Source organism: Dermacentor andersoni, chromosome 5 (assembly GCF_023375885.2).
Source record: "Dermacentor andersoni chromosome 5, qqDerAnde1_hic_scaffold, whole genome shotgun sequence".
NCBI lineage: Eukaryota > Metazoa > Arthropoda > Arachnida > Ixodida > Ixodidae > Dermacentor > Dermacentor andersoni.
This window is the reverse complement of record NC_092818.1, coordinates 52956488-52981932: the sequence shown is the minus strand read 5'-3', so window position 1 is coordinate 52981932 and position 25445 is coordinate 52956488. Positions and strand designations below refer to the sequence as shown.

General features: G+C 46.5%; 2 protein-coding genes across 6 annotated transcripts in view; both read right to left on the bottom strand.

Annotated features, from left to right (window-relative positions):
- Nucleotides 1–25445, bottom strand: part of LOC129384671 (angiotensin-converting enzyme-like) — a 223014-nt gene that overhangs the window by 166015 nt on the left and 31554 nt on the right. The gene's annotated exons all lie outside the window — the stretch shown is intronic.
- Nucleotides 1–25445, bottom strand: part of LOC126530342 (angiotensin-converting enzyme-like) — a 77714-nt gene that overhangs the window by 40603 nt on the left and 11666 nt on the right. For all 5 annotated transcript variants that reach the window (XM_055070285.2, XM_055070283.2, XM_055070284.2 and 2 more), the window contains 3 exons: nt 24441–24632; nt 7633–7730; nt 1448–1617 (listed from right to left, as the gene is read on the bottom strand). In XM_055070285.2, coding sequence (XP_054926260.1) covers nt 1448–1617; nt 7633–7730; nt 24441–24632 — 460 coding nt within the window. The remainder of the gene's footprint in view (nt 1–1447; nt 1618–7632; nt 7731–24440; nt 24633–25445) is intronic.

Below are 25445 nucleotides of genomic sequence, written 5' to 3'. Positions count from 1 at the left end.
CCTAACATCAACAATGATCTCATCATTAGCTGGCTTGATAAGAATCGGCAAGTCGTTATTAAGGATGGCGACGTCTACGTCGTAGATAACGCCGGTGACTACGTCAGATCCCAGAGGGATGTAAGAGCGCACCTGAATGCCATCGAGGTGCGTTACGCTGCGTAGACTGGTCGTAGCAGCCGCATGCAGGACATCAACCGCCAGTAGATTTTTTCGGGTGTTCACTCGAATGTCCGATATTTCATTTGGCACCAGGGCTTCCAGTGACATCGAAACAGATTGCCTGTTAAGTAGCTTCATGTTAACGGTGCGAAGCAGGGTCACAAATATGATGGTATTGACGTCCGGCCTCTGCGTGTGTCTTACTGTTTGCGTGCTTGACGATGAGGACGTCCTGGTGTTCCTTCTCTTCGCTCTGCGGCTCTGCACAAGCTGGAAGTCGTCATCGGAAGTGTCTTCACTGCTGATAGAGCAAACATGTGTGTCCTCGCTGTCGCTGTCGCTCTGCTGACCGATCCGCTTCCTGGAGGCTGCCACCGCTGACGCCGCCGTCGTCGGCAGACGTGCGAGGTCGTCCACTTCCATCACAACCGAGCAGGCAGCGAGGACCAGCAGATGAACCTAGATTTTCACAGAAAGGAATCGGAGCTAGAAACAACAGCGCTGTATAAAAAAACACCTCGAAGAAAAAGGTTGGTATAATTGTGGGAGAATTGATCGATAGCTTATAGAAATGGTGTAACACTGCTGAAATGTAGACTTGTGTGTGATGCGAACGTGATTGCAACGCCAAGGCGACGGCGATGAAATGATGATGAAGATATGAGACGATGGCTAGTGCGTTGGCGTGCGATATAATTAAGGTCCTTCGTGACTCCTGTCAGACAACGAAACCCTCGTATCCTCTCTAGTTTTAATTTCGAAACGTAACGCCCGTTTTTTACCCCCAGAATTCAAAAAAATATATAACCAGATAACGAAGGACCCTAAATAAATTGTAGAGCTCAGCAGCTTCTCTTACTTTCTTAATGTCTTGTGAGGCACGTTATTGTTGGGAAAATTGGGGTATTTACCTCTCTCTCTCTCTCTCTCTCTCTCTTTTTCTCTCTCTCTCTCTCTCCCTGGGGTATCTGCCATCGTTTATGAACTGCCACGACTGTTAGGTTAAAAATCCACTTATTTCATTCTGTCACAATTTTATTTGGTTATAGAGTGCCAATGTTGTGTAGACATAGGGATCGGCAGTGCAACGAGTTTTGAATGCGGAAAACAACGCACCTCTACATGTGTAAAATAAATATGCAAATCGCCGTAAGCATCAGAGAGCATGATTAGCACGCTAATGATTAGCTGAAGCTGTTGCTCGCATCACGTATATAGTGTAACTTGTACAGTAACTGCAACAAGGGCGCCCACTAAAAAGAAATGCGATATTTCTTGAATTTACCTGACATCGCCATTGGTGCAGAAATCCCAGGCAGAAGCGTGGCAGACAATTTCCTTGTCGTGCGGCTTAACGAATAGAGACCTCTCCCAAAAAGTCTTTGGCATTGCCGGAAGCCCTATAGACGTGAAGAACTCCTCCGCAAGTTTGTACATGTCGATAACTGACATATTCTGTGGGTTTAAATAGATGAACAGTTAAACTCCAATTAACGACGTTGATGGCACCCGAGACGAATTTCGTTAAATTGAAAACATCGTTAAATAAAAGTACATGAAACACCCATTCATATAGCATCATAATTCATCAGCAAAGAAAAGTTGTTAGTATGTTTTGCGAGTTTTTTGCAGGACCGAGAAATGACGGACTAAGGCTGCACGGAGAAAACAACCAATGTTTCATGTCAGCTCCTGCAGAACAGTTGGCGCCACCTGGTACGCCGATGCTCAATTTGCGACGCTATGATACAATGCAACAGGCAGTTTCATAAAAGCTAGACGGCCACTCTCGTACCAGCATGGTAGCACGTTTCCTGTAGCAATACCTCAATAAATTTTGAAGCATTTTTGAACGTGACAGGTTTCGGGGAACGTGTTTACCTACACTGCCCCCTCCCACACTCCCCGAACTTCGTTATATAGGGAGAGACATTCACTTAAGTTCATTGCTTCGAAGTTTACAACTGAGTAGGCTGTAGAGTAGGTGTGGGTAGCTGAAAGCAGTTCGTTTAATCTAGACTTTTGTGACATCGGGTTTTGTTATTTTCACATTCTACTGTATTGTAATCCTGTTGGTACGCACTAGCCTTGACACTAAGGTTGCGACCGGATGACGCATGGGAGGGGGGGGAGGGGAGGGTACAACGAGCACGTGCCGTTCCCTCGCCTCTGCTCCGCTGATTAAAGCGACGAACGACAACATCCTCATGTCCCGACCCTGATTCGAAAAAATCTCCTCAATGAGCCCATGTTTGACACGTTTCTGAGACCGCCATTTCAACGGTGTCACACACGTGGAGTAAGAATTGGAACAATGAAATGGTGCTTTTCATGTGGATGAAAGCTCGATGTTAGTACTCCTCTGTTATTCTTCGCCTAGCAATGAAATAATTGTTTGTTGTTGAACAAATTCATCAGGATAACGTTTAAATCACTGAACGTGGAGGGAAACTTCATCTTGAACGTCGCGGGAATTAATATGATTACATGATCCCACAAACGTTTTGTAGTGTGACACAACTAAGTAACTAATAACTAACTAATGAACTAACTAACAGAAACCAAAGTTTGGCAATAAGGGACGCCACACTGAGGAGCTCCGAGTGAACTTTGATTACTGGCATTCTTTTTTTTTTCTTTTTTTTTAAGTCTAAAGCACAGCAGACCCCTGTTCCTGCACTCCGGTTTCATGATTATCCGGATGATGTTGCCACTGCGCATTAAAAAAAAACCGAAAGGAGGCACGATTGCGAAATAAAATGTGACCAGCGATGCCGCACGCTTTGAGATGAAGGTGTCGTGTCGTACAATGTTATCGCATGTAGGTTCCGAAATGCACGTAAAGACAACCAGAAGACGAATTAGAAGCCGTTTGACAAGATGAAACGAATTAAGCATGCATTTAATACAGGATGCGTTCGGCTAGCCTCAGCCACGTCGTCATAGGCTGTCGCGGATTCGCAAAGAATCCTCAGATTCGGTTCATGGTACGACTCCGCTACAACGATAAATAGACAAGCTGAAGAGCGTGACGTCAATAAGATGGCGGCGGCGTATACACGTCGCATTTCGTGCAGGCAGTGAGTTATAATAAATAACAGACATGCTTTGTTGGCGCGGATTTTCTTTCAGCAGGCAAGAATAATAGTTGTAGGCAAGCTTTCAAACAGTTACGTTTCAAATATTGTTGTTCAAAGCGGTGAACAACCAAGCAGAATAGCAGCGCACGCCGTCTTTTTTCTTTTTGAATCGCACGGTTTACCATATGGCATACTATTGTTAAATAAATCTGCGCAGCCCCTCTTCATGAAGAAGCTTCATAAGCCTGTCACAAACACATTTTGTTCTCGTTCATAAGTGGCCTGTGGAACATATCGTACATAATTAGCTGTTGGTAGTATGTGTGTTGATCTGTCCGTAAGTCGGCACCTCTGATCGCTTGTTCTCTTGTGCACTTCGTCCCTGCACTGTAAACGGATTTACACCCTTAGAGGGTTATTAGGAGTGCAAATCGATTTAAACTCGTACACTTACAGCCGAGAGGGTTTATGGGTGTGAGTCAGCAAACATCCTAAACATTGCAAATCGGTTTAGTGTGTCTGCGTATAGTCGCCTGCTCCCTTTTCAGGTATCATCTTCGCCTGCGTTGTGCACACGTGCACAACGCAGGATGGATGGATGGATGGATGGATGGATGGATGGATGGATGGATGGATGGATGGATGGATGGATGGATGGATGGATGGATGGATGGATGGACGGACGGACGGACGGACGGACGGACGGACGGACGGACGGACGGATGGACGGACGGTTGGACGGACGGACGGACGGACGGACGGACGGACGGACGGACGGACGGACGGACGGACGGACGGACGGACGGACGGACGGATGGATGGATGGACGGACGGATGGATGGATGGATGGACGGACGGACGGACGGACGGACGGACGGGTGGGTGGGTGGGTGGATGGACGGACGGGTGGGTGGGTGGGTGGGTGGGTGGATGGATGGCTGGATGGATGGATGGATGGATGGATGGATGGATGGATGGATGGATGGATGGATATGAGCGTCCCCTTTCGAACAGGGCGGTAGGTTGCGCCACCAAGCTCTTGCTATTATACTGCCAATGTCCTACCTAGGTTTAAAAAAGAAAAAGAACGAAAAAGAAACCACGATGCATTCCCATAATCAAATTTTATTATAGCGAAACGCGAGTGGCGACGGTCTCTGGTGGTTCTCGAACGGCCTCTTCGTGACGTCATAAGTTCTGACAGCGTTCGCTAGAGTCTAGCTAATTTCTTTTATCGGTGAAGAAGGACCTGGTAGTCCTTTACTTTGAATAGAACCAGATACTCTACCTAGCAAGCTTAGAGATTTTTTTTTCTGCACTAAGACAGCCAAAACACCAGAATTTTTCTTTCGTTTCTTTAATTCGTGAGGTCACGCAGATGTATCGGCGCTCACGTTCCAGCGCGATACTTATAAAGAGAAAGCGAATCTGGCGTTTATTTCTTCCAGCCAACCTTTTTCCCATTAATTAAATTAAAATAAGGTTAGGAACTGATAGCGTAAGAGTGTGAAATGAAAATGCAAGTCTTCAGTGTCCAATAAATGATGGCGATGGTGAAATTGCGTTTTATCGTTGAACGTACGCTACACAGGGCAGTGTAATTAATTAGTGCGGCGGCATCACGGAAGAATCCTATAATTTTCACATGGATTATGTGCACTTCAACCTAATACCACTGTTGTTTCCTTGTGTAACGTACCTAAAGAACGCTGCTTCAGTGGTCACATGCGGCTGAATATTGACATTCACAGAGCCCTGAACAATTGTAAAATGATCGCATCTGACATCATAATATGAAAACTACTTCTAAAATGGGGCAGAATACGACAGCTATAATCGTCAGAGTGATTTACATTATTTTTCATTCGTGTTATTTGCCGCAAGGCATATGAAGCGAGAAAGCAAGAAACCTTAAATAAAATCGGGCAGGCCTGCATGATACAAACACTGCAGCAATGTCCTCGCTAAATTATTGTCCTTTACCCGATGGGTGTATTGTCAGATACAGAACATTAGAGATATTTTCTACCATAGTTTTGCGACATTTAAGCTTACACGAATGTTACGTTGAGCAACTCAATACAATCTCCGGATCAGTATGACTTCCAACAGGTCCATTACAGTGCCTATTATAGACCCACATATCATAAAAATAACCGCACAGTGGTGTCAAAGCAAGATACTTTTTTATTTTCTATTTAAGTTCTAAGTTCTTTATTTGGGCAAAACAAATACAAGGTTTGCCCGCAAGGTAAGGCAAAAGGAGGGCATAAATCTCCTTTTTGTGTGTATGTATGTATGTATTTATGTATGTATTATCGTGCACATCATCGGGGAGGTGATGTAAAAACGCCATACATGTGCCCTACAATTTACACTGCACGTGCATAATGAAAAGTAACATCAAAGTTGGGCTTTAAGCAGATGGTTTTCTACTTTACGAGAATGCTCCAGTGCAAGAACTATGTAAGAACTATTCAGCAAGTGCCATTGAACGACACTTAAGCTGACACTTTCGGTGACATCGTTGTTCGAGAGCGTTCTTTTTCATATTGTTGCAGAGTGTACCTTTTCCTGCAGTGAATCAGAACTTAGACTTCCCTTTAATCTCGTTCGCTATAGTAATGAACAATGCATTCGAAAATATGAGACCTCAATTAATGAATTCTGGCTCTTGACTTGCCAAAACTACGATTGGATTATGAGGCACGCCGTAATGGGGGACTCCGGTTAAGATTGACCACCAGGGGATCGTTATCGTGCCTCCGATGCACGGAACACGAGCTTTTTTGAATTTCGCTCGCATATAAATGCGGCCGTTGTGGACAGGATTCTGGGACCCTTGCAGTCGATAGACACTTCGTATAAAGAGCCGCCAGTTTTCCAAGCATTATGTCTCCTCCATCTTTGATTAAATCGACTGTTATTCCACCTTCTCCTCCCGCTCTTCATCGTTTCATGTCTTGCAGGGCCCTTCTGACCTCATCGCTAGTTATAGGAGAGTTTCTGTATCCTTTTCATTACTGTTTCTAAGTGAGGTATCGTGGCTCCTCTGGGTACTGTATACAGGTCAGCTTAGAATTTTTCCGCTGCTTTTACTATATCTTCGGGATTGCTGATGATATTATCCTTCTTATCCTTTAGTGCATACATCACGGTTTGTCCTATGCCAGGTTTCCTTTTTACTGATTTCAGGCTGCGTTAATTTTTTACGGCTTCTTCAGTCTTTCTCATGTTATAGTTTCGAATATCAGTTATTTTCGCCTTGTTGATCAGTTTTGACAGTTCCGCGAATTGCGTAACGCTGTGCGGCCGCCAGTCCCATACAACCGCGTAGAGCGCAGGACTCTGCGATTCTAGAAGTACTGCGCTCACCGCGAAAGGTTAGAAAAACACCCACATAAGCACAGCAGAGAAGCGGCTACGTGAGGTGGTTCGACCGATAACTGTAGAAGCGTCATTCAAAACAAGTAATTGTTCTCCACTTCCGGCGGCGGCGTTTTCTCTACTTCCTTTTTAAATAAAAAGATATTGATCCATAAATATTCTCATAAACAACGGTTAACTTTTTTATTATTCGCTTTTGCTTGCAGTTTGGTTGTTGCCATGGCTCTCTCCCTTCGTAGATCGCTTAATTTCTCAACTCCTTGCGATTTTTGTTTCCGGTTGCCAATTTTGCACGAAAAGTGCTATACAATTAGGGGAAAACAGACGAGGTAACGGGCGACAGTCATCTTGCTTATGGGTTTAAGGGTCATTGCAGGGTTTCATGATGGACGCTCTTTCACATTATTTTATTTCCCCACCTTATATAACCCATATCACGTGTATATGGTTCCGGGCATCTGCCAGCGTCGCGGCGAGCCGTAACTCAAGGAAATAATGAAGAAAAGGGAGAAGTTAAACGCAATTGGCGTTTTCTCCGGCAGCAACTCGTTCCATGAGAGTACAGACCAGCTGAGTAACAGCCGCATCCTTCTCCAGGTCCCAGGATCAGCCTAAACAAAGAAGGTTGAACTAACAAAATCAACAGCTATGCGCGTGACGGTTGAATAGATGGTGACAACTGAACGCATCTCGAGTTAATCGCGCGGGTGCGGAATCTATGAGAAAACTGTCCTGCACATTACAAGAGATGCCGATAACTACCGCCATCTAAAAGGAGTGAAGGCTGCATAATGCTGACCGATGAACAGCTGCCAAGTCTCAACATTGATCTGGCGGCGCTTTAGAAATGTGTGAGCCGTGGTGGCGTGGGTGGGGAGGGGGGGGGGTATGCCACATGAATTCGGGGGGGGGGGGGCCCGGGCCCCCCCGGGCCCCTACCTGGGTACGTGCCTGGCGACTAATTTTCTTGGGATTCTAACGCATGCTGTAAATGTGTACTCACGTTATTTGACATAGCTGACGTCACATCTATTGCTTCCTTGTTGGGGAAAGGCTGTGTTGCTTCGTGCAAGGGCCTCCACTGCTGGGAGTGTATAGTGCCTGTAAATGTTTAATAATAAGATGTCGTTTGCATGCCTAATTTGTCACTAAACGTGTCCTTTTTGCGAAATCTAAAGTATTCCTAAGTCACATTAAACTGATAAAGCATTCTTCGAACGCTTTACTTTCATTCATTTAGCAAAGAGAAAGGATTTATTACGCCAGCAGGAACTCAAAGCCAGACCTTATTTTTGGTTTTGGTTTTGCTCTGAGACCTCACTTTCTAACATACAATGAGACGTGAGAGATTTAAAATTTTTTTAGTGCGTTAGCATTTGGAGTGTCAAATTGGGAAAAAAAAGCGTATGTGTCTAAAGTGTGAGAAGCTGGTCACGTGGTAGAGTAGGTTACATGTTACACTATATATATAGTACATGCATAGGTAGGCGATGAAGGGGCACACTTAGGAAAATTGCATGTTTAGTGGTTTAACGTTTCGGCCGTGGCACGGCGTTGGTCAGAATAAACACAGATACAAGCGCGCAGCCGCTTATACGGGCATGTGCACGTGGGCATAGTCAGGAGTACATGCAGGTGTACACTTGCAAATAATGAAAAAGAACAGCAGCGAGCATAACTCAGCACGCTAGTTGATATGTATGAAATATCATTGTGTTGTTACGATGATTGTACATGAAGTTATAGAACGATATCAATTGCGACATGGAAAAACAAGAAACAAATAGATTTGGCATGCTTTATCAGTTCTCTACAAGAACATACACATCAAGGTATGACAGATAGGCACGACACTTTTCCTACGCTCTCGTTGATACCGGATGACACAGTGTCAAATCTATGAATGAGGAAGGCTTCTCGTACATCTCGATCATGGTGCGATTTGAAGCCTGATTGTATTATTCTTACATTGATGTTGTCAAACGTATTACCTGGCAGTCGAACATGTTTAGATAATGGCAGGTGCGGCAAGCTGTTAACGTGTGCTTTGTGGTTGTTGAATCGGATACGAAAAGTTGTTTCGATCTGGCTGTCGCAGTGATATTAAATTTACTCGCCTCAACGAGCTATTATACCCCTGTCACACTTTGGCGGCTCGCTGACATTCGGGAAAGGAAAGCTCCATTTGGAAGTGATGTTAAAAATGGCGGTTTAATCAGCAAGCATACTACATATCTCCTATTCGTCAATGTTCGCAAACAGCATTGTGGTTACGTGTGCTCAGCATAAGCTTTAGCGGGAATGAAATAATTCTCTATGAAAGCGTTATTTTGATCGATGGTCTAGTGTCAAAACAGTCCAGTTTCGAATTCGAGAAGAACAAAGGAAGAATGGTGGTCTCCATTGATAGCGGCAAGCAAATGCTCTTAGCATTTGAAATCCCGAAGAGACAAAAAAAAAGTAAAAAGAAAAAAAATTATCCTCCACTTGACTGGAACACCAAACTACAAAAGGAAAAGCCATACAGGTTTCTCTTTTCACGCCTTGCGAATTTCCGCGAAATAGATTTGCCGTACTCTGTGTTCCTGTGCTTCGAGTAGTCGAACAATTTAGCCTCGCAGTGCGTAGCCCGCCGCGCGTCGTATGCTGCATGTGCGATTGAAAGCACGCGAGGGAAGCAGACGATCGCGGCTCGATCTGGCGCGCGCGAAGGAGAAAGCGGAGAGCAAACGCGCCGTCTTCCGTCGCGCGAACGGTCGTGGGGGGACGAGAGGGAGGTAGCGGGAGCGGTGTTCTGCTCCGGCAGCAACAACGCATTTCGCGACCAGGCTCAAGGGGAACTGATCATCGCGGCTCGATCTTGCGCGCGATATACGGAGGCTTCGAATCCGTCAAGTGCGTACTTTGCACGGCCGCACGCGGTCGCGCGCGCCGTGTCTTGAAAGAGATCAGGCTGATACCTTTGTCCGCGCTGTGTTCTCGCCGCTCTTGCGCTGAAGCGATAGACCGCACGAAGGTCACTTCACTCGCTGCTGCTGCCGTGCTTTACTCACACCAGCGTGCAGCGTTTTGCAGCGAGCGTCCACGCACATCGAATGTAATGTGTTCATCTTTGCTTGTGCGAGCTGACACCATGCTTATGAATTCAGTTAGTAAGCGAATGTTTCCACGTTTATACGGTCGATAAAACTGCTATCCTTACTTCGTGCAGCTGTCTACCAATATGCTGTCGCTATCAATGCTTCCGCCTTTGGGGCGAAACTGCGACTTTTTTGAAGTGGTCCTGTTGCTAGTGCACAGTCAGTCTTTTGCTAGTAGGTCGAAGCCAAAAATAAAGCAGTTCCCGCAGGCGTCGTCATCTCTTTAATTTGTGGAAGCAAATCGTACACTCACGACTGCAGTACCCGAAAGTCTGTTGGCAGTGAACCGTCACTGCGCCTAATTACTGCAGTTCTTGAAAGCAAAAGACCGCAAATATTTTTTTTTCTTTCTTTCCTTGAACGTGTGGCTATTTGCACACTTCCCGGCATGCTCAGTTCATAGATACTACTCCCGTGCTTGGGTAAGTTCGTGCGCGCTGCCCTTTGGGACCTTGTCCGTGCACTTTCTTGCTGCCCTATATAGCACCAGTACATGGGGAATAGTGCAGTTACAATGTTGTTCTACGTCATTACAGGGGTAAAAGCCGCCAAGTCGCTTGTGTAGCAGAACATGGTGATAATGATGATGAAATAAGCTTTATTAAAAAGATAGAGCCGGTGATCTTGTGCATGTCGCCGTCAAGTGAGTGGCTCTCTTAGTCCGGGATGTCATTGTCCTCGGCTGTCCGCCTTGCTCGTCCCAGCAGTCGTCGCTGGTCTTCCGGGTCAGCGCTGGTCAGCAGGTCCTCCCACTGCTCTTCAGATGGCGCTCTATTCACTGGCACCTCCGTGACATCATTGTACTCCCAAACCATATGATAGAGCATATTGGGTATTCCGCAGAACTGATATTTGTATTCGTATAGTGTGTGACGTATCTTGCGCAATACTGTGGCGTCTGGGAAGGAATTTTTTTGGAGTCTTGGTAGCTGCACGGCTTCCTCCCTACTAAGCGTGGGATGAGGTGGTGGGTATTTCCTTCTGTCTGATCTGTAATGTCCTAGAATGTCTCTGTATCGTTCTGGTATGGGCATCGGAGTGCGATCGCCTCTCGGGGGTACCCGGTCAGCGTGACCTCAGGCTACAGCATCAGCCGCTATGTTCCCCGCAGAGGAATCGTGTCTAGGCGTACACACGATATGAATGTCTGGTGGGTTGCGTGGCTTGATTAGTATATTGAGTGCCACTGTGGAGATACGGCATTTATGAAATGCTGCTGGCGAGCTTGTAAAAATTGTAATTTGTCCCTGAAAGGTTGTTGCAGCTAGCGCAATCGCTGCATCCTCTGTCCAGTCGGTGTCGCTCAGAATGCATGTTGCTGCACTAAGCTCTTTTCCTGCTCTGTCTGTGACGCTCGCCGCGTGCGCCGTCTTGCTCGGGTATTGAGCGGCGTCGACGTATCTTGCAGCGGCATCTTTCTCGCACGCCTTCTTGAGTGCTTTGATACTTGCCTCTCGTTTGCCCTTGTCGTACATCGGGTGCATGTTGCGATGTATACTATAGCAATCGTAATGCACTCTCTGAGTTGGAGAGGTATGCATTTGCGTGCGTTGCATCGCTCGAGCCCTTCTCTGTAGCCAAGTGGGCTTTGGGCAGCTCTGCCAGGTTCCCTTAAGTCGCTCGATATGGTTGACTCTGTGAGCTTCCGCTAACTCCTCCCAATTGTTGTGAACAACCAGTTGCAGCAGCTTCTCCGTGTCAAGGATTTTGCCGGGAGCCCCAGCGCAAGTTTATGTCCTTGGTGAATGAGAATGTTCAACTTACCCGTGTTCTTGAGTCCAAAATACGGAGTGCCGTAGATGATGCGGCAAGTGCATAAAGCTTGGGTTATTTTTTGGGCGTCGTCTTCCTTGAACCCGTGTCGTTTGCTCGCGAATCGTTTGATCACATGTGTGACTTGAGTGATGGTACTTTGTAACTTCTGTAGGGTGGCCGAGCCCGCTCCGTGCTTTTGGAGAACTAGCCTCAATACGCGCAGAGTATCAACCGATGCCATTAAGTTCGACTTCAGGGTCGGGCATTGAAGGCGGTGGTCGACCTCTCGTTCTTTTGCGCAGTACAACCATTCCTAATTATCCGGGGGCACATAAGAGGCTGTGCGCTTTGAAGTACGCCTCGTTGCAATAGATTCCTTCCTGTAAGGCTTCCTGTTGTTACCACGTAGAATCTCTTGTGACCCAGCCTGTAATATCGTCTGTGTCAATGGCACGATGGGTCCTGCGATACCGCACAGTCTCTCAAGTAGTTTCATCAATGCAATGTTGAAAGGTAATGGATATACCCCTGATCCCTGAGGAGTGCCCTTTGCTGAGACTGTAAACTTGCCACTGAGCAATCTTCCAAGGCCTACGGTAGCTGTTCGGAGAAAGAGGAAGTCTCTTACGTAGTTGTAGACCCGTTTCACGCAGTTGGGATCTTGCAGGTTCTTCAACTCGGCATCATGAGACACATTGTTTAAGGCGCCTTTAACGTCAACGGCTAGAATAACACTCTGTTGGGTAGCACTGAGGTTGTCAATAATTCATTTTTTGATAGAAGGATACCTTGTGTAGTAGACTAGTGCAGTCTGAATCCATATATTGTATTTGGGATCTTTTGGCTATTTTTGAAGTACGGAGGAAGTCGTTCATGAACTGTGTGCTCAAAAAGCTCTCCGGCGCACGACGTCAGCGATACGAGTCGAAGATTTTGTATTGTGTGGCTTTGTTTGGTTTATGAATCGTAGTAATGTCGGTGTGCTTCCATAGCGCCGGTATTATGCCGCTTTCCGAGCTTTCATTCGTGTGATTTCTCTTTGGCACTGTTGGCGAGATGCCAGGATGTTTTGTTATTTATTCTCTCTCCTCTTGGAATCGAATTTACTGTAAGCTTGCCAAGGGCTGCTTCAAGCTCGGCTCTGATAAATGGGCAGTCGGGGGCCAGATTCGGTAATCTGCTGTAGTCGGGGTGATTGGCAGATTGTACTGAAGATGATTGTTGCAGTCCTGTGAATATTTTCTTTGACAGCTAGCCTTCAGGACGTCTTCTTCCGTCCCCCGCAAAATTATGAATAAGTCGCTCGATGTGCTGGCCAGTGGCGGTATTGGGTTCCTTTCTGGAGATGAGTGATAGAATGTTCGACGTCTTTCGGGGGTGCTAAGCGTCCCTTGTAGGCTCTCGCAGACTTGATTCCAATTTTGCCTGCCGAACTTATCCGAGTACGCGTCCGCTTGCTTGAATAACAGGTTTATATGCATCTTAGGCTTCCTATTTCTTTTTTGCTTCTTCCACCTTCGGGAGAGGCTTCTTCGGGCCTCCCAAAGGCGTAGAATATGCGGATGTATACGTCTGGAGCTTTAGAAGTGAGTTGAACTTCCTTAGTATGCTCGTTGACATTCTGTACGATTTACCACGTCCACTCTTCTAGGTTTTCATCGATATACCTAGGCTAGCCATCCTTCCGAAAGGCGCCCAGTCCGGGATTTTGGCCCTTCCCAGTTCTATGGAAGGTGCACCGGCGATCGCGCTCTGTCTGGATGATGTAATTATCACTACCGAGTGTCTATACGAACACCTTCCGCTCGACTCGTGAGATTCCCATTGAGAAGGTTAAATCCGGGCTGATGTCTCTGGAGACACTGTTGCCAAAGCGAGTGGGTTAGAATAGGTCATTCCAGAGACTGAGGCAGTGTCGTTGCATCGTTTACGGAACGTTCTCTCACATCTTTTTTTTTTTTTTTGTAGACGTGTGGCACCCCATTGCATGAAGGCATTGCGTAATCAAGGACTACAGGAACCATAGGTGAAAATCCTGGGAAATATCTACAAATAGTCCACAGCTCCCTTGGTTCTAATTCGTCCCCAGTGTTGCTGAACAGGACAACGTCATCTGCAAACCGAAGATTGCTAAGGTATTCGCCGTCAATCCGCACTCATTAGCCTTTGAATAGCTTGAATACTTCTAAGCAAGCAGTGAATTGCATTGGAGAGATTGTGTCTCCTTGCCTGAGCCCTTTCTTTGTAGGTATCTTTCTACTTGTGCACAAGTTGAGGCACAAGTTCGAATCATTTAGTGAAAGGCAGGGGCAATCGGAGATCGCAGGCAGAGGCCTTCGTCCTGCAGTGGATATGAAAATAGGATTATTATTATTACTATTATTATTATTATTATTATTATTATTATTATTATTATTATTATTATTATTATTATTATTATTATTATTATTATTATTATTATTATTATTATTATATCCCTTTGCCACGGGTGGCGCATTAAAGTCGTCAGTAGTTTGTGCCCCTTGGTTTTTGTTTACGTCTCTTAGGAGTTTGTCAAAGTCTGCAAGGCTAGCCTTTGGTGGGCTGCAGATGTTCAGCAAGAAATGGCTTTATAGGGACCTCTTATCTGAGAGTATCTCCACGAATGTGTGTTCTATTCTGCGTTGGATTCTGTGTTGGTGCGTAGTCATATGCGTAGTCAGATGCTCCGTATAGGGATCGCCGGAGTATTGCTGTCGGCGATGTGTATGTTGTACCTCTGCAGGCTGAGCAGGGGCGTAGCCAGGGGGGGGGGGGGGGGGGGGGCTTTAGGGGCTTCAGCCCCCCCCGAAATTTTTTCGTGCTGTCCATTCACCGCCGACCAAAGCAAGCCCCGGCGCCGGAAATCATTCTGGATTTTGTCTAGAACGTCTTTTTCACGCTCAAAAAGCCATTTCACCGCGAAAATTGCCAACTCGGGCTGGATTTCGCGGCAACGCCTATGCACCGGGAGTCACATAACGCTAGCAGCCCCATCCGAGCACAAAATTTCAAGGACCTTTTGATGGCGAACGGGCTGGCGCGGCATCTCGCGGAGGCCGCGGAATCTACACTCTATCATGGAATCTACGGAGCGCGTGGATGTCAATTCCGAAACTTTATGGGTATAAAGTTCTCAAACTTTTGATGTGAAAGGTGCATTGATATTTCAAAACATGTGCTTTAGATTTTCAATTGCGGAACTTTGTAAGTTTAATGTTCCCATAAATATTTGACGCCAAAGGTGCATTAACTTTTCCAAAGTAACACACCGGGCCGTACAACGAGACAAGCCAAATCAACACACTATCCGACAAGTTGTACAATGCCTGCAGCGAGGCCCGATGGGACGAAGCGTTGTGGTGGTTCATTCCTGCCGTCATGTCACATAAAAAAATATCAACATATTTTTCACCTGCGCCAAAGCATCCAGTGAAGACACTAAAGCCAGCCATGGTAACTACGTTCTTATTTATTTTTTCTACTTTGACTTTTAATCGCGAGGACACATTGATCCCCTTCAATTTTTTTGTTCTCGCTCCCCTGCCCGCGGGCTGCGAGAGCCAGCCAGAGCGCATGCGTTTTTCTCGTGTTGCCCCGACCACCGCGCGGCGCACTTCGGTGCACATTCGGTTTTCTCTGGCCGAGTGCATTCTCGTCTGGCAGTTTTAGACGCTTTCTGGCTAGCAGACGAGAAAAAGAAACAATGGTCGCTCGCCGCCATCACTGGGGACGACGGATTGCACCGCGTTCGCTTGAGCGCAACCTCTCCAGAATGTCTTGCCTCGCCGGTGTAGGATACCGAGCAGTATGCGCATGGTTCTTGGTGGACCAAGCGTCTCGTGTTTTCTTCGATATTCCTTTAATAGCCACATTAGTTGCCCAAAGTAGGCATTCGATTGTGACCAACATACTTTCCTTTGCGTTTTTTTTTCATTATGGTGCCCCCGCCCCACAAAAGGAAAAAAAAAACGTTGAGGCGCAGCGAATTGTCGCGTGGTGAAAGTTGTATTTTGTTACTTATTTTGCGGAAAGTAATGGGCCGTGGGACGCTTCAGCTGCGGATACTCTTATTATTGCAATAGCAATTATATGGAGACTCTAGGCGCATTCCTGCCGTCGCCGTCGCCCTCATGTTCCGCATAAATTCTAACGGCGATAACATCGTGACCGTGCACCGCATGCTGTATGTGCGAGTGAAAGCATGTGGGGGGTGAGGGGGAATGGGTGAGCCGACGATGGTGGCTCAGTCTTGCGTGCGCAAGGGTGAAAAGTGAGGAGCAAGCGCGCCGCCTTCGGTCGCGCACAATACATCGGGGGGAGTGGATGGAATAGGGACGGGATCTAGGATTCTGTGAATCTGTGATTGCGTAACATGTTTATTTGCCTTGTTTGACCCATTATATAGCGTGACTCTTTCTTAGATACGTAGATTTATTGGAGACTTATACGTATGTTTTGTGTATACGTGCAGTGAACTATGTTTCCAGTGGCACTTTTTTTCCCGTTATCAAGCTGTGTCTTCGCATTTGTATATTCCATTGTATCTTCGCATTTCTAATGTACGAGGGCAATCAAATGAAAGTGAGCCTACCCACCCCGCGCAATTATGGTTCTGTTCATTATCTGCAAGGCCTGCGCGTAGCACACAGGCATCTGTGATTTACAAAAGTGACACGCAGGTTTGAGGATAAATGTTCTTTAACGCTCTCATACACTGGGATGAACATGGTTGCGTGACGTAATGGACGCTCCAGAAGTGGAGCAGCGTAGTGCCGTGAGGTTTCTGACAGCTGAAGGTGTTTCCCAAAAAGAAATTAAGTCACCGTATGGCTGCCGTGTACGTCGAACATTGCATTTCATTGGCCACTGTGAAGCGTTAGAACAAACGGTTCAAAGAAGGACGTGAAATTTGTAAAGACGACCCCAGACCGGGCCAAAGCCATCGTGCAATCACACCTAACAAAATTGCAAAGGTTGATGAGCTGATGACACAAGAACGGAGGATAAGCATCGATGAACTGGCTAAGCGTGTGAACATCGCTCACGGTTCGGTTCACCGTCACCGTTCACGCCGTAATTCATGAACATTTCGGCTATCGGCTCTTGTATGCGCAATGGATGCCCAAGATTTTGGACCACCGCCAGAATACGGAGATGTTCGGCGCTGCCTTCACTCATCTGATCTGGTACGACAATAAGGGTGACAATTTCTTGTCTGCAATTGTGATCGGAGACGAACCATCATGCCACTGCTACGAGCCTGAATCACGACAGCAAATCTTATAATGGAAACATTTGAATTCACCACCCCAAAAGAAAGCAAAGGCCGTCATTTCCGCCGGACAGGTATTGTTGACTTTTATTTTTCGATTGTCAGGGGCCATTACTGATAGAATTTGCTAAATCTTGAGAGACTATCAATTGTTTCCGATATTGCTAAACGCCGGATCGGCTGCGTGTCGCAATCAAGAACAAACTACGTGACAAATTGACGAATGGGGTTATCTTGTTCCATGACAATACCCGTCCCTACGTCGCTGATGTGGTTAATACAAAACTGGCAAAGTTCAAGCGGGGAACGCTGCAACATCCGCCAGACAGCTCAGACCTGTCGCCTTGCGACTTCCCCATTTTTGGGCAACCGAAAAAACAGCTCAAGGGAACCAGATTCGTCTCGGACGATGACGTGAATGTTAGTTGCAGACGTTTTGAAGCAGCAACCCAAGCACCTCTATGAGACGGGAATTACGCGACTCGTTTGTCAATGGGACAAATGTCTGAATGCAAATGAAGGCTACTTTTAAACAAAGTACCCCATTTTTCATATATTCGCACTGGCTCACTTTCATTTGACTCACCCTCGTATGTTCTGCAAAACTCCTGCTTTTTATACGTGCTCTCTGTTGCGACTATAATTTCGGTGCAACTACTCACGATACACGACCGGTGACAGCTGCTCCTGCGTAATACATTGGAACAAATGACAGCGTCATTGAGATTTTTCACTGGCCGTTGCATATGTACAAGAATGTAAACAAGGATCTTGAATGACAAAGTTTCATTAACATATTTGTCCTCAACTTGTTCATTTCATGGCCTTTACATTTTTCATATCAGCGGCATGGAATGCTTTGGTGGTTTCGAACTGATGTAGTTCTAAAGTTCGTGTGATATTTTCTTTACTTATTAAATAGACGAAAAACATGGAAGCATTGACACCAGTTATGTTGGGCACAATTTTTGGCACATACGAGTATAATATTTTATGAAAAGAATACATATTTTACTTGTATTGACAGTGCGTAGCGTTCAAGAATTCGTTTGCAGCATCTTTGGCAATGATAATGCAGTTATTATTCAGGTATTTGATCCATAGGCAAATTGTTTAAGAGGAAGCTTTAGCTCGGGCCGAACTCCGACGTGGCGTATTCAGATACATGTAAAACGTAGAAACGCTTTTCTGAGATAACTCCTGAATCGCTTTTAATGAAATTTGTCGCATTTCAGAGAGTAAGTTAAATTCTAGTGTCTGTTGGAAGCGGAATTTCGATTTAGGGCCTGAACTTTGTTTAAAATATTTTGAAAAATTCGAAACTTCGAAAAAAATAGAAACACGAAGTTTACAAATTAATAGCTCTGCATCAAGAACAGATATCCCGCTTCTGTAAACAGCATCCATTGCACCATTAAAAGCGGACAAATTCGATATGTCTATTTGTATCTTACGTGAATTGGTTATGTTATGTACAAGGGTTCTGCAAAAGCCGTATTTCCATAAGACTTCATTTTTTTAGACTCATGCGTAACATATCAACTTTGTCCGCTGTAGATGTCCTGTTATGTGCAAATCACAGAATCGTGATATCAATTTTCATTGCTGATATACAGAGTTGTAAACTGCATTGTTTCGTTTCCTGAAAATTTTCGATTTTGCCACTTTTCAATAAAATATTGACTACCTAAATCAAAAATTCGAAACAAACAGTCACTAGAATTTAAGTTTTTCTTTTAAATGCAACAAACCTCATCAAATTTGGTGCAGTGGTTGCCGAGAAAAACCAATTCTCCTTCTACATGTATTTAGATAAGAGCATCCGACCTAATGTTTCCTCTTAGGAGGAGGCCGAGCTGCAACGTTAGCCCCCCCCCCCCCCCCCCCCCCGAACGAAATTTCTGGCTACGCCACTGAGGCTGAGGGAGGCAGTTTGGGTTTCTTGGAGGGCAATTACATCTGGCTTTTCGGTGTTGCTAAATTGTTAATGTTTTCACTTTGCTATGGATCCCGGCACACACTGGATTGAGCACCCCAACGAAGTGGCTCACCGCGTTGCTCGAGGCCTAACTCACCGAGCATCATCGGAGGATGAGCCCCCGCGGGGTACTGCAAACGTCTGGGTGTGGGAGGATCGTATGACCAGGTTCCACGACATCACGGCACACTACCAGTTACAAAGACGCGTATACCCATTCCCTCACGCTAGGTTAGACAGGACACAAGCAGTACACTTCAGACAATTACAAACGCATTCTTACAGAAACCCCAGACTCATGCACGCCATGTATCCAGACATATACACTACAAACAGATGCACATCATGTGGCGAGGTCGCCACACTTAATCGCATGCTACGCGTCTTCCACCGCCAGCCTCCGCTCGCGCTGGAAGACTGCACTGCTCAGCTCGAACTTGACAGCAAAACTGTGGGCCGTCCAGTGAGCCGAGGAAGCCGCTTCGAGACAAGGTCTCGGAACCGCGCCCGCGGCGGGTGCCCAGACCCACTAAAAAGACGCCGGACACGAATCTTGTTGATTTGAAAATAAAAGTTTCCCCTCTCTCTCTTCACTTTAAAACCTGATCGTTCTGCTATTCCATTGCCAGACGCGAAAAAAATTACAGCCTCCCGCTTCCAGTGCGCTACCGGAGCGCAGGCAGCCGTGATGATGATGATGATCAGTATCATGATGATGATGATGATGATTTATTGGCATCCCATTTGAAACGGGGCGGCGACAAATAGTTACCTAGCCTGCTTGAGCTAATCAAGTAAGTTACAGATATTTCGCAGCCTGTGTCAGTCAATTTATCAAGTTAGGCACAGCAGCGCCGCACCACAGCTGCTCACGACAAACGCCTCATGCGGAGGCCGCTGCTTTGGCCACACTACTATAGTTAGAGGATCTCCAGAGATGATGAATGCGTTTGGTTTGAGAAAAAGTTTGGAGGACGCTTAAGCTTCGCCTTTAAGAGTTAAACGAGATAGCCGTCAAATATCCCTGACTGCTTCTCACGCTTCCCGGCACCTGCAGCTTCCGTAACCGTAATGCCTACCGGGAAACGCTTGCGGTGAACGTTACGCACGAAGGCGAGCGGGTGAGCTTTCTGGTAGAAACGCGGCCTCTTGCGTGGGCCACGGATGCGCGGAGGCGAGCGCCATCTGAATGGTGTTGTTGCAAGGAGCCGAGTGGGCCGCGCCGCTCTATGAATGGTAGAAACGCCGGAAAAGTGGTTTACGTTTGAGTTTCCGTCAAACAGAATTGTGTTTTCTGGTATATTCAGATTACAAGCCGACGCTATAATGTCTTCAGATTGTCTTTAGGTTGTAGTGTACGATTTTTTCTGACGCATCTTACTATGAGGAATTCAATTAATTTAGTAATCACTCTGCGCCACGCGGAGGACCCGCGTGGTTGTGGTTGGGAATGATTTTCCGCCAAACGATGTCCGACGCCGACACCGGATATTATGCGCCACAGGGCCTTTAACGCTCTCGCGTTAAAACGACAAAGTGGAGGGAACGCACCATAAACGCTACGCCCAATCGCCTCGCGGCGGAACCGCTTAAAACTCCTTGGGCGCGCGGTGCACACCGATTGCTGTCCACAGACGCAGAGTGCGTTTGGTGCTCGACATCGGGAGGGAAAATGTCTACCCCACGCCACTATTAACGCTTAACATTCGCGTTACATACTCGTAACTGCCCTGTGAGTTTTTTATGCGAAGCATACTAGCCGCACAACCACGCTCTTCCTTGCTGCGCCGCGCGCGGCCGCGTAGCTACCATATGACGTCATAACAGCTGCAAAAGCGGAGGCTCAACTCGTGCGCTCGCTTGCGGCCGCGTAGCTACATAGCCGGGTCTCAGCTCGTGCGCTCGCCTGCATGAGTTGTTTCTTCGTCTAGCCGAACCAAATATAGCCAAGCAACAGCAGTTCACCAGGCTAAACAGTGGTTCAACAACTAAAATAAAGGCTAGTATGCTTCGCATCCTGGCCTTAACCTTAGCTAAGCCACAGCCATTTTTTTTGTTATTTTCTGTAAGATTTGTGAGTCCCGTCTGTGAAATCGGCGAGATTATATGTGTCGCCACGAGGGAAGGTGGCGTTGAGCGAAGGGGGAAGGAGAAAGGAGGCCAAGCGTGGCGGAGGAGAAGAGTAGGCCGAGGCGCGCTGGGTTGACTTTTCAGGCAGTTGCTACGTGTTCTGTGTGCGCTATGGACGTACCGGTTTCGTCTCGTTATCGAGAGGCCGACCGCCGAGTGAGGAGGGCGGGGCAACGACGCAAGCGGCGGTAGGCCGAACGCTAGTCGACCGACACCGAAGTCGTCTCCGAGCGCCGGGCACGAGCTGAACAAGCCCGGAAAAAGGCGCGGGCTTGGCGTACTCAGAAGAGGAAGAAGGGGAGCATGAATGGTGTGAATAGTACAGTACCAAGTTGTTCGAAATAATAAAGACTACATTTCCTTACAGTGCTTTACCATTCTTCCTAATGGCATTTCACACTTCGTAAAAATCGAAAAGCGGACATAAGACATACAAAATACAAAATAATCCTTGAAAAATCCGCCACACCTACACACAATCAGGGCACTTTTATAACATTCTACTCAAAGAGAGCGGCTCTACTCAACGAACCAGGGATGTGCAGTTCTAGAAAAGCTGGGCTTCACGCCACGACCGCTGTACTGCGACGAGGACACAGTGTTACTGGACAGGGACACGAGATCTCATATCACGGTGGCACCGATACCAAAGAATATGCACCCAACGTACCATGCAGGTAGAAGACAAGCACGAACTGCAACCTTGCGGAATCGTTTCGGGAAAGGTTCTACGGCGTACTACACAGACGTTAGCAGAGCCAGTAGAGAGACTCACACGCTAGCAGTCACTCAAAAACAACGTGTCATAACGGCCACAGTCGTAACTCGGTCCACGTGTGCGGCCGAAGCGGCTGCAATAGCCGTGGCCATTGCAGACGCGGAACACAGGAACGAATCGGCAGTCATACTCTCCGACTCGCAGACAGCGTGTCGCCTGTTTCTCAAAGGGACGGTACCCAAAATGGTACGTAGAGTTCTGGGACAAACCCTGACAGACCACCTCGACATTATTTGGTGTCCGGCTCACGAGGGCTTGGACGGTAACGTTGCGGCAGACCGTATAGCTCGAGGATTCAACAACCGAGCTGCGGCCGAGCCGAGTGCGGGACTTCTTCCAAGCACTCGTGACATTCTTCTAAAACAGCGGGAGGAACGCAGACAGTACGGTCATCCACACAAGGCCCTTAACAGACAGCAGAGTAGGCACTGGCGGCGCATTCAAACAAACAGCTTCCCCAACCTGCATCAACTCAGTAAAATAAACCCAACTAGATTTCTGGACGTCTGTCAGTAGTGTTCTAACCAACCCACACTACAACATTTCACATGGGAGAGCCTGGAACGGCCTTCACATATTACTAGCCCATACATAACTGCACATCCACTTATGTTAAATAGGCAGTGGGAGGCATGGCTTGCGGACGAGGGAAAGGAGAGCCAAGTGGCTCTCCTGGTCTAAGCCCAACGAGCCGCTCGCGCCAGTGGAGCCCTGGACTAAGGGCCCAACCACGCTCGCCTACTTTTCTTTTTGAAAAATAAAGTTTCTTTCCTTCCTTCCTTCTACGCGCAATGTACAAGAAAGGGAATAGAACCCATACGCTTGCGCGTAGCCCGCGTTTACGAAGCGAAATGTCACTGCAAGTTTTTAATCGATAGCGTTAAGGGCACCGTGTCGCAGAAAATCCGGCGTCGGTGGAGTTGTGTGTGAGCGAAAATTTCCGTATATGTTTAGGTATATGTATATTCCACGCCTTGCTATATGACATGCTGTATATGCGGGTTATTTGCCACACCCTTGTGTCAATAAAGTTGCTCATATCTTGTCTTACATTCTTGACAAAGTTATTGTCCGGAATTTTGAGAATGGCAGCCCGCAAACAAATGTCACGAAACAAAACACCACCAGCGCATGCCGTTCATGTTAAATCTTGTCAGACTTAAATATTCAAAGTGCGAAACAATAACAGAAACCTGAAAATGATGTCAGTTTTTTTATGCGACTGCGCACAAGTTCCTTCATTGGCCCGCGCAAGTGTCCGCGTTTCTAGCTCGCCTTCGTGCATAGCGTTCGCCGCCAGCGTTTCCCGGTAAACATAACGGTTACATTAGCTGCAGTGCCGGGAAGCGTGAGAAGTAGTCAGGGATCTTTGAGCGCTATTGCGTTCCACTCTTAAAGGTGAAGCTTAAGCGTCCTCCAGGCTTCTTTTTTGCTCGCTTGTTTGTTTGTTTGTTTGTTTGTTTCTTCGTTTGTTTGTTTGTTTGTTTGTTTGTTTGCTTGCTTGTTTGCTTGCTTGTTTGTTTGTTTGTTTGTGTGTTTCTTTGTTTGTTTGTTTGTTTGTTTGTTTGTTTGTTTGTTTGTTTGTTTGTTTGTTTGTTTCGGGGACAAGTTGGTTCATAACGAATAAGTAAGAATCACTGCGCAAAAACGGAAGGACCAAGGCAGAGTGCATGGAGCAATGACGCAGTGCAACTGTGTGAAGACAAACACAGTTAGCGCCTGCCTTATGCGTTGTGTCTTTCTCCTCGTCGTTTTGCGCTATGATTCTTACTTGAGAGTATCAAACGCACTCGCTGGCAAGTGCATCCTACAGCGATTATCACTAATCCTTTCTAATAATTTTCGAGTGACATTCTGCGGGAATAAACGAGAAGAAAGGGGGTTAACCGAGGGGCCCGATTTTTATTAGTCATATCATAAGGAGCCAACAAACACTGACACCAAGGACAACATAGGGGAAATTACTTGTGCTTAGTAAATGAAATAGAGAAACGATAAATTAATGGAAATTAAAGTGGATGAAAAAACAACTTGCCGCAGGTGGGAACCGAACGCAGTTGTTTTTTCATCCACTTTAATTTCCATTAATTTATCGTTTCTCTATTTCATTTACTAAGCACAAGTAATTTCCCCTATGTTGTCCTTGGTGTCAGTGTTTGTCGGCCTCTTATGATATGACTAATAAAAATCGGGCCCCTCGGTTAACCCCCTTTCTTCTCGTTTATTACATAACGAGGGTCTCGAATCCGGCAACATTGATGCCTTCAGGTAGCATGCGTGGGTTTATTGACCAGTTGCCTTCACCCAAAAAGATCACGTTCTCGTGATGCCTGCGGCAAAAAGGACGTTCCACGTCCGCCGCCAAGGTCTGTGAGGGGTGGCGCTGGCTAACACTCCCAGGGTTCTACGAGGACACATAAATACCCAAGAAAGTGGATGGGCAAATGCCGCCGCTGTAGCTCAATCGGTAGAGCATCGCACGCGAAATGCGAAGGTTGTGGGTTCGGTTCCCACCTGCGGCAAGTTGTTTTTTAATCCACTTTAATTTCCATTAATTTATTGTTTCTCTATATCATTTACTAAGCACAAGTAATTTCCCCTATGTTGTCCTTGGTGTCAGTGTTTGTTGGCTTCTTATGATATTCTGCGGGAATGACGTTAACGGCGAGCTGCGCTTGCTCAATGTGACGCTAAATTTGGCCGTCTAGCAGGAGGATTGCGCACCGAGGCACTTTACCTAGAAGGTGAGCTGGTATGGGGCCATCTTCTCGTATCTTTTCGGTGCCGTACGTCGTGCGTAGTCTCGTTCTCACGTACGCGTGTAGTTGCTGGTACAAGGGAGACAGTTGCTCCCAGAGCCGTTTTACGTTATCCTCGAAACCATCGTACTCGTACTGATTCTGCCACAGCCCACTGGCGTCCTCGAAACCTGCGAACAGGAAATGGAAACGGTCAGAGCGTTCAAAACCATGTCGATATGGCGCATCTCCGTGCAATAATATTTGTACAAACTTGAAAAAAATTGACGAACTGGGCGAGTTGGTGCAAATTCGGGGCTTCGAAAGCGCGAAAAAAAAAAATACGAGGCGACTCACGAACACGGGACGGAGCGTCTCCTATGAAATTAATATTTGTTTATAACAAATAATCGCGTTTTCATAGTTGTGAAGGCTTGTTGTACATTCACCGATGCGAGCCGGAATTAGGGATTAACATAAATTATATTTCACTGCCTAACGCTTAGGGTAATGCAAATGCATACCGGAGAAAAATTAATAAGGTAGTAAAAGCTAATAAGCATCCATTGTTTTAAGTCGAAAACATTTTACTATAGAAATACATGTCGCTTGAAATCCGTGTCGCGTAGAATCCTCGATTAAACCTTCACATGGCTCCCTGCCTCCGTAATTTCTTGCTTTTTTTTTCTGAAAGTAAATTAAGACCTGTACTCCGTGTCTCGCGCCGTCCTTACTCACAGACCGGCGTGAACGAATGTTTACATGCAGCAAGACAAAGTACAACAACTAGGATAAGAGACTTTCGATAACACTTCTTGAACAAATTGGCAATTTCGGTGTACGACGTAGTTCGGCCTGTTCGCCAGACAGAGGGCCCTATAACGTAAAACTATGCCATTATGTTTCTATTCCAATCTCCTGACGTCAAATTTGCGTAACCGCCAACGCAAGCACCGGGCGGTCACCGGCAGGGTTGTCTGAACAGACCAATCAAGCGCTCTCCT